Here is a 9422-nt window from a genome sequence, read left to right on the forward strand (position 1 = left end):
AGACGGTTTTGGTAAAGCCCGAGCCTTTAAGGTTGAGGTCAGTAAACTGCAGGCTGACACACCATTCCTGTAGTTTCTTCCCGCCAGTTAGTCTGTGAAGGACAGGAGAAAAGGACTCCCCCGTTTTTTTCTCATACCCCACCTCCCTAGCACTTCTCAGATATTCCCAAACAGGAACAGACTCTGTTCCAGGGTCAACAAAACAGCAACTTCCCACCACACAGAGCTGAGCCAGCATGGTTGGTCTGGCGAAGATGTTTGGCCTCCCACGGTAACCACAATGGACATGACTTTGCAGGGAGGCGTCCACTGGAACCAGGAGTCCAAGGCAAAGCCAAGTACGGCAGTTCCACAGCAACAAGTGACGTCACCCTGCCCTGGACAGGACAGCTCCCAGAACCAAGCCAGTCTTGCCCACCGACAGTCGACCCTTCAACCGTTCCTGGTCACGCTCCATACCGCAAACACAACAGGGGCACACGAGGTTATTTTCTGACAAGTTTATTCAACACAAAATAATCCCTCCAACTTTACTGAGGTGGCTGACCACGTCCACGACCAAATCCGCCTCTCTGCAAGAGAAAGCACACGACAGCATGAGCAGGAAGCAGGGGACAGCAGGCCCCGTCACTGGTGACGCCCCTCAAACAGGGGTCACAAGCCGAGCCGAGCCGAGCCTCATGGCTGCAGGGCCGCACTCCCCTCTCAGGCCTCTCTCCTCACGTGTACAACAGGAGAACGAACAGCCACTCAGGAGTGTGCTCACGTGCACACACCGGGAAGCACCCAGCACGGGACAAGATCTCGTGGCTGCCACACACTGCTTTACCCCATGCTGAGGACCTGCCCGAGCAGAGCTGCTGTCCCTCGCGGGCAGGTGACCTGGACTAACTGCTCACACTGATCCTGAGATAGAGGCCACAATCACCTCTGTTCTCCAGGTGAGGAGACCGAGGCATAGGTCACACCACCCAAAGGGAGACAGGATCGCATTCCGTTCACCCTGGTTCTAGACCCCTCCCCATCTCCGGTGACAGTCTCAACCGCAAGTCCCAGCTCACGAAACTAATAAAAGGGACTACGATCATTATTAAAGAAACAAAAAGACCGCTGTGCTATCTGTAGGGCTTATTTGTGAGACTCACGGCAGTCACTTGTATTAAGAAGAGTAGCCAAACTGTCGTAATGTAAAACTATCGAGGTTTTGGGAGGGCAAGCGTGGGGGGGACCCAGCACACTGTGCACCCCTGCAGCTCGCAGACGCACAGGGTGGGGCCAGGACAGGGGCCGCTCACGGAGAGCAGGCGGGGAACGAATACTCACAAACTGGAACTCCGTGGCTGACCCAGCCCCGGCCTCGGCTTTCTTGTCGGCACCAGCTGCAAGGAGAAAGGCCAAGTCAGAGTGGCCACGAGGTCCGACCTGGCGCAGGGATGCCACCCAGCCCAGCAAACAGATCCCACCAAGTACAAGTAAATTAAACCTTCTGAGCTACCTCTGCCCCTCCCTCCTAGGGCAGCCTTCCTTAAGCCATTCCTCAAAACACAGCCGAAACTACTGCCTCCTCCAGGAAGGCTGCCCGGACCACAAAGTCTGGATCATTCACCCTTGCTAGATGGTCCCAGAAGCCCCTCACTTCCCCCCACCGAATCACTTACATGCTTTGGATCAGCACTGGCTTACACAGGGAGCTCGAGGAAGGAAGAACTAAAAGGTCAAGGACACAACGGCCACAGAAGCAGAAAGCTAACCTTACCGAGACCACACAGCTCTGTGCGGCCCTGTCCTGCCTAGCACACTACTCCAAACTGGGGTGCGTGTACAGTACACACCAGGTGTCAAGACTCGCAACGAATGAGTGTGGTTTCAGGAACTCTTGTTCAAGTCGGGCCTCCTTCCGGCCCACTCCAGACCACACGCACCCAGGCTCCTGCCCCTGGACCTGAGAGCCAGAGTCCTTCCTATCTCTGTCCTTTGTGCTGGTCTTCTGCCTGAAACGCTCCCCCCTTCCCCTAAACCTGAGTACCCCCAAGGCTCGGTCTCCACGGTCACATCCCCTATAGCAGGGGTCCCCAAACTATGGCCATTTATCCGGCCCCACTGCACTTCCAGAAGGGGCACCTCTTTCATTGGTGGTCAGTGAGAGGAGCAAAGTTCCCACTGAAATACTGGTCAGTTTGTTGATTTAAATTTATTTGTTCTTTATTTTAAATATTGTATTTGTTCCCGTTGTTTTTTACTTTAAAATAAGATATGTGCAGTGTGTATAGGGATTTGTTCATAGTTTTTTTTTATAGTCCGGCCCTCCAACGATCTGAGGGACAGTTAAGTGGCCCCCTGTGTAAAAAGTTTGGGGACCCCTACCCTATAGAATCATTCCCTGAGTCCCACATGGTGTGAATTCTAATAACAACTAATTTTCTCTAAACCAGAGGTTGGGAACCTATGGCTCACGAGCCAGATCTTTAATAATAATAAAACAAAAAAAGTTAAAAATATAAAACATTCTCATGTATTACAATCCATTCATTTCCTGACGCTCATGTTCATGGTTGCGGGTGGCTGGAGCCAATCACAGCTGTCCTCCAGGACAACATCAAATTTTTATTGGATAATGTGTGTAACGTACACAGGTCGTTGTATGGCTCTTACAGAATTACATTTTATTTTTATTTTTTTTAATATTTATTTATTTATTCATTTTAGAGGAGAGAGAGAGGGAAAGGAGGAGGAGGAACAAGAAGCATCAACTCCCATATGTGCCTTGACTGGGCAAGCGCAGGGTTTCGAACTGGTGACCTCAGTGTTCCAGGTCAACGCTTTATCCACTGCGCCACCACAGGTCAGGCCGGAATTACATTTTACAATATGTGGCGTTCATGGCTCTCGCAGCCAGAAAGGTTCCCGACCCCTGCTCTAAACTGAGAGCATGTTTGGTGAAGGAATTCATTACTACTCCCTGGTAAAACAGTGGTTTCCAACCTTTTTAAACTGGAGATCAGTGAATTATTTTGGGAACTGCTAGGTCAGAAATCGCCATGAGCATAAGTGAATCTGACTCAAGTCCCTGGGTCTATAACTTCCATCCTCAGGGGGCCTTGCTCTCATGGGCCGGCTGTGAAGCAGGAACACTTGACCTGAATACTTGACAGTCAAGTGTACCTTTCAGGTCAAGTGTTCCTACTTCACACACAAAGAATCAGGAACTATGACAAAAGTGATAAAAGTCAGTAGAAATTGCTTTATACCTTGCTTTTATGTCACAATTTTTTGTTTCTGCTAAAATGTCAGAGTGACTTGAAAACAAACTGAACCCTGCCTGACCTGTGGTGGCGCAGTGGGTAAAGCATCGACCTGGAAATGCTGAGGTCGCCGGTTCGAAACCCTGGGCCTGCCTGGTCAAGGCACAGACGAGAAGCAACCACTTCAAGTTGATGCTTTCAGCTCCTCTCTCTCCACCTTTCTCTTTATCCTCTCCCTAAAAATCAATAAATCTTAAAAAACAAACAAAAAAACCACCCAAAAATCTGAATCCTGCCACTCTCTGCAAATATCAATGGCTTCTCATCCCACCCAAGAACAGACCCTCGGATGCAAGGCCTCCCATGGCCCAGAGCTGAGAACTACTGTCCTTCCCCGAGTCTCACTGTCCTCTGCTGCTTAGACCAGCCGTGCCTTCCCGAGGACCTCAGCTAAGACACTCTTTCCCCCACCGGCTAGCGGCGGGCTCCCCTCACCTCTCAGGTGTTTGCTTAAATCTCACTTCCGCAACTTCCCCTGAAAGCCCTACTGAAAATCACACACACCCCCCAATTTTTCCCTGTAACCCACACCACCGGACATACTACATACTTATTTTTGCCGAATGAACAAACACCTGTTGTTCCAAATAAATGCAAACATTTGCTGCTTAAAAACAAGATTTCATACTACTTTCACAGTAAGAAAACAACAAAGACAATTAGGTGGAGCCCACCCTCAGGGAGCGTACAGCACAGGAACACAACCACAAAATACAACCATGCTGCTTTCCTGAAAGTTTTCAGTTTTGCTCTAGTTCAAGTTCTTCAACTACAGGCTGTCCCAGCTCAGGGGGTGTCCCTCCCACTCCCCGTCCATCAAAACCCTGCACAAGGCAGGCCCTGGCCGGTTGGCTCAGCGGTAGAGCATCGGCCTAGCGTGCGGAGGACCCGGGTTCGATTCCCGGCCAGGGCACATAGGAGAAGCGCTCATTTGCTTCTCCACCCCTCCGCCGCGCCTTCCTCTCTCTCTCTCTCTTCCCCTCCTGCAGCCAAGGCTCCATTGGAGCAAAGATGGCCCGGGCACTGGGGATGGCTCTGTGGCCTCTGCCCCAGGCGCTAGAGTGGCTCTGGTCGCAACATGGCGACACCCAGGAGGGTCGCAACATGGCGACGCCCAGGATGGGCAGAGCATCGCCCCCTGGTGGGCGTGCCGGGTGGATCCCGGTCGGGCGCATGCGGGAGTCTGTCTGTCTCTCCCTGTTTCCAGCTTCAGAAAAAAAAAAAAAAAAAAAAAACCCTGCACAAGGAAAGCACAAAGGAGTCCAGTGGGGGACTGGAGAGTGAAAGCAAGGACCGTTCGGGTCCCTCGGCCTCTTCCAGGGCTGAGTGAGAACCCGGAGCCTCTACCCTGACCCCCCCGCAGACGCTGCGTTACTCACGGGGCACGGCGCTCCGTCTGTAGGTGTCTCTGTCGGCTTCCCCACGCGTGAGCCTCGCAGGCCGCTCGCCCTCCAGACCTGCACAAAGCAAACCACACTGTGAGCACAGGGCACCGTGGGGCCGCTGTTCCTTTCAGGCCAAGAATGCTGGACTCACTCTCCTTGTCTCACTGACAACTTACTTGTTGTAACTGGTTAATGGGAACAGGAACCCCTACCCCCAGAACGGCCAGCTAGAAACTAGTCATCATTGACCTTTTGGCTCCTCAAAGGCCCGGGAAAACTCCCATCTTAATCAAAATGCCACACGTCTGCTTTCTCCTTCTCTATTTAATGCAAACACACATTTCCCAGTTACTTGGCAAAGTCAGAAATCTGCACGCGATCCGTCTTTCAAGTGGAAAGCTTCCTGTGCAGAGGCGGCATCGCGGACGAGAGCCCCACTTCCAGCAGTGAGTACGTCAGTGCAGAGCCACCAAGACTCCTGCAGTCCCCGGCACCCCCAGGCTTTCCCTACGTGCTGCCTTCACACACCGGATATGTTAAGACAGATCTTAAAAGGTACCCTAAGAATGTTCTCAAACACACTGGAAGCTGAATCTGGTATTCTCTCTACCCAGTTACCTTGGACCTTATCTAGAGTCCACACGGTTAAGGAACAAACCATTCTTTTTTAACGAAGAGATAAAACCAAGCCTGAAGCGAGTGGCTAAAATAAACGCTGGCCCCGCACAGGCCTGCGGAATCAAGTCTGTGGGGCACAACAGACAACGGCAAATCCAAGTGATTCCAAGCCGCAGCGGAGACCCTGTGCTCCAGGCACACGCATCCCCTCTTATCCACCAGAACCCCCAGGGAGCACTCGCAAAAAGACTCCTGAGCTCCGAGAAGCCTCTGCGGGGGGACCCGGACAGTCTGACGGTCCTCTGTGTACAGGAACCACTGCACCTCATCACCCAAGCCCACCAACCGCTTCTACAAAGGTTCTCATGACCAGTGTCTTCAGAACCCATGGTGGAAAGGGAAATCACAAGCTAGACAAAAATGCAACTTGAGCCAGCTGATAATCCCCCTGCCCCCAAAGAAGCATCCCCTTCCACACTGGGACTCCCCTGGAAAAGTTACTCAGTGCTCCACCACATGGTCTGACCAGACTAACAGGCTGTGTTTAATGCCACTTCCCGGGATAACCTGTGGCTCATGGTAGGGGACAAAGGTTCCAGGACTTGACCCAAGGTCCTCTATACCAGAGTCCCCTACCGCTGACACCAATGATGTATTACAAGACCACTTCTGTCCCCCCCCCACACACACACACAGAACCCAGCTATTCAGACACCCCTGCTTCCAGAGGCGCAGAGCCCGCCGCCGGACGCATCTATTTGGGTGGCGTACCTTTGGGCCTGGGCCTGCCGGTCTCCGGCCGGCTGCGGCGCAGGGTGGCAGGCACGATCTCGGGGGGCAGGTGGAGGTAGTCGCGGAGATACTGGATGCCCTCGTTGGTAAGGTACCAGTAGAAATGTCTCCAGGCAAACTGTTCCTTCACGTAGCCACGCGACTTGAGAGACTGCAAGACAGAAAACTACTGTTGAGACGTAAGTAGAGCTCTGAAACTACAAACAGACGCTGTGCCGAGGGAAGCTAAACCCTGTAGCACATGAGTTCTCACGATGTTTGGACCCTACAGCCCTCCAAGGCAGCAGGAAGCTCTGGCTGTCCTGACTGCTCCTTGGACTCTTGCCTCAAACAGCGGCACTGGAAAAACCCCTCCACCTCCACCCCCTTCCCGGGCTACCTGCATGGCCTTCATGACGTGCAAGTTGGGCACGTTCTTGTCCGCCAGCTCGGGGTGTTTAGGCATATGCACATCCTTCTTGGCCACCATCACCCCCTCCTTAAAAAGGAGTTCATAAATGGCAATCCGGTTCTTCTTGGGCATCAACATCTGCAAGGGGAGAGGGAAGTCACCAAAAAAAGCAGATCTCAGCAAACGTCCATGAGCTCAGGGACCGAGTTCGTGACCCCAAAACCACCACACAAGATCACCGCCCAAAGGGGTGAAACCCCCCAAACACGAAAACGCAGAGAAAACACGCAGGAAGGAGAAAGTCAAACCCCGTAGAGGAACACCCACCAAGTGCCAGCTCCCTCCTCCGTCCAGTCCGGACCACACTTGAGGTGAGAAGAAAAAAACCTGGCAGGGCGTCCCAACAAAACGGGCACGTACTGGGCCCCAAACTGGGAGCCCGCCCTCTCCGAGTATCGGGGAGCATCAACAGCTGCGCCCAGGTGCGGAACGGCGCGGCGGCACTTTCAGGTACGCAGGGAGGGGTCAGGACAGGCCGCTGACCCCCCACGCCGAAGAGCTAAGACCTTCGCATCCCTGTTTCCTGCCCCTATCTCCCCAAAACTGAAGTCCCAGGGCCAAGCAAGGAGGCCACCGGGAGTAAGGGGGGGACCTTCTCCGAAAAGCGTGCAAGCGCGACGCAGTCCCCCCCCAATGTCGCCCACAAACTCTGCCACGCAAGGACTCCAGCCCCACCTCCTTGGCCCTCCGGCCATCGGGACGTCAATCTTCGCCAACGCCGCCCCACTATCCCCCCAAAAGTGCGCCCCTGGCCCCCTCACTGCTCAGAAATGGGCATGCGGGCAGCGGGAGAGGGGTCTCCCCACCCTGACCCCGGGGAAGCACGGCAACTACGGCGACGACAGGGCCCAGGATGGAGGCCGATCGAACCCGTACTTCCGAAGAACTAACCTCGACGGCCACTGCGTCCGGAGCCGGGGCTGGAAAGGAAGGAGCATGCGCAGCGCGGCGCGGCGCGGCGTCTCTTCCGGGCTGGCGTGCCCCGCCCCCTCCCGTCAGGACCCGTGCGCTGCCTGGGGTGTCCTCGTCGGTGCCTGAGAGAGTGCGGCTCCGCGCAAGCCGCGAACCTGACCGCCTGGTGGACACTGGCAAGTGGGAACCGGTGCCCGGAGCTTCTGAGCGCCTGTGCTTTGTCAGTGACCGGTGATGTTTATGTTCGGGCAGGCAGGCCCTTAAGAGACACTCTACTTCTTGATTGCCACCAATAATTTAATTGCGTATTATGCAAGTAATAATAAAACATGCGCTTTGAGCGGGAAAGCGAGAACATACAAAGTAATAACAATAATAAAATACATGAAAGACTAAGAACAATCCTATCAGCCAAGGATAATCACTATTAACATATTGGTATATATTGTATTCTTCCAAACTCTTATGCACCCAAGCAAAGGTATATATACACACACACCTCTTTTTAAAAAAACAAAAATGGGATGTTTTGTACCTATACTATGTGTTTGGTAACCTGATTTTGTTATTTTGTTTTGTTTCTGCTTGTCAATACATTATGAATCTCTTTTCATGTTTATTAATAACAATTGTAATTATTATATAACAGTCCACTGATGGATAGTTTAATCAACACTATGATTGGACGTATATAAAGTGCTGTATAAAAGTAACAACGCCCACACACTTCTGCACCCTGGCCCAATATTTCATTTAGGATAAATTCCTGGAAGTGTAGTTGTTGAGTAGCAAAGTACATACTAATCTCATTGCTCTTTTAATTTGCTTTTCTTGATTGCTTTTGTGATTCACCATTTTTTTCTTTTCTTTTTAGGCATTTGTGTTCCTTCTATAAATTGTTCATTTCCATTACCTGTTTTCTTACTCAAGAGTTGTTTTCTTTTTCTTTCTTTCTTTCTTTCTTTCTGAAGCTGGAAACGGGGAGAGACAGTCAGACAGACTCCCGCATGCGCCCGACCGGGATCCACCCGCGCCCACCAGGGGCGATGCTCTGTCCACCAGGGGGCAATGCTCTGCCCCTCCGGGGCGTCGCTCTGCCGCGACCAGAGCCACTCTAGCGCCTGGGGCAGAGGCCAAGGAGCCATCCCCAGCGCCCGGGCCATCTTTGCTCCAATGGAGCCTTGGCTGCGGGAGGGGAAGAGAGAGACAGAGAGGAAGGAGGGGGGGTGAGGGTGGAGAAGCAAATGGGTGCTTCTCCTATGTGCCCTGGCCGGGAATCGAACCCGGGTCCCCCGCACGCCAGGCCGACGCTCTACCGCTGAGCCAGCCGGACAGGGCCTCAAGAGTTTTTTTTTTACCATTGCTTTGAATTCATTCTTTTTTTTTTTTTTTTTTTTTTTTACAGAGACAGAGAGTGAGTCAGAGAGAGGGATAGACAGGGACAGTCAGACAGGAATGGAAAGAGATGAGAAGCATCAATCATTAGTTTTTCATTGCGTGCTGCAACACCTTAGTTGTTCATTGATTGCCCTCTCATATGTGCCTTGACCACGGGCCTTCGGCAAATCGAGCAACCCCTTGCTGGAGCCAGCGACCTTGGGTTCAAGCTGGTGGGTTTTTTGCTCAAACCAGATGAGCCCGTGCTCAAGCTGGCGACCTCGGGGTCTCGAACCTGGGTCTTCCGCATCCCAGTCCGACACTCTATCCACTGCGCCACCACCTGGTCAGGCTTGAATTCATTCTTGACATATCAAAGCTATTAACTCTTTGTCATATATTTTTCAAGACTTTCTTCTAATTTTTCACTTGTCTTGATGTTCATGGTATTTTGATGAAGTTTTACATTTCTTTATTTCCAGATCTTTATGGTTTCAGACTTGGGTACAATGCTTTAAAAAGTCACTCCAGCCTGACCAGGCGGTGGCGCAGTGGATAGAGCGTCGGACTGGGATGCAGAGGACG

The 9422-nt window shown here is 52.2% G+C and overlaps 1 protein-coding gene across 2 annotated transcripts; it reads right to left on the minus strand.

Annotated features, from left to right (window-relative positions):
• Positions 1–515: 515 nt before the first annotated feature.
• On the minus strand, positions 516–7536 carry LOC136338143 (small ribosomal subunit protein eS10). 2 transcript variants are annotated; one of them, XM_066280270.1, is made up of 6 exons: positions 7440–7536; positions 6477–6626; positions 6077–6248; positions 4682–4759; positions 1324–1379; positions 516–572 (listed from the first exon to the last, which is right to left on the minus strand). In XM_066280270.1, the coding sequence occupies exons 2-6, from the start codon at positions 6624–6626 to the stop codon at positions 531–533; spliced, it is 498 nt and encodes a 165-aa protein (XP_066136367.1). In that variant the 5' UTR covers positions 7440–7536; the 3' UTR covers positions 516–530. The 2 variants fall into 2 exon arrangements, with proteins under 2 accessions (XP_066136367.1, XP_066136445.1); XM_066280348.1 differs by lacking the exon at positions 7440–7536 and adding an exon at positions 7224–7345.
• Between the last annotated feature and the right edge of the window lie 1886 nt (positions 7537–9422).

Source organism: Saccopteryx bilineata, chromosome 1 (assembly GCF_036850765.1).
Source record: "Saccopteryx bilineata isolate mSacBil1 chromosome 1, mSacBil1_pri_phased_curated, whole genome shotgun sequence".
NCBI classification, from domain to species: domain Eukaryota; kingdom Metazoa; phylum Chordata; class Mammalia; order Chiroptera; family Emballonuridae; genus Saccopteryx; species Saccopteryx bilineata.

What these genes read in the sequence shown, in the direction of transcription:
- LOC136338143 (XM_066280270.1), bottom strand. Translation starts at nt 6,626, where the DNA reads ATGTTGATGCCCAAGAAGAACCGGATTGCCATTTATGAACTCCTTTTT. An exon ending in ACGTCATGAAGGCCATGCAG is followed by an intron (nt 6,249 to 6,476) that starts GTAGCCCGGGAA and finishes TCTGTCTTGCAG; the next exon opens with TCTCTCAAGTCGCGTGGCTA. An exon ending in CAGCCACGGAGTTCCAGTTT is followed by an intron (nt 573 to 1,323) that starts GTGAGTATTCGT and finishes TTTCTCTTGCAG; the next exon opens with AGAGGCGGATTTGGTCGTGG.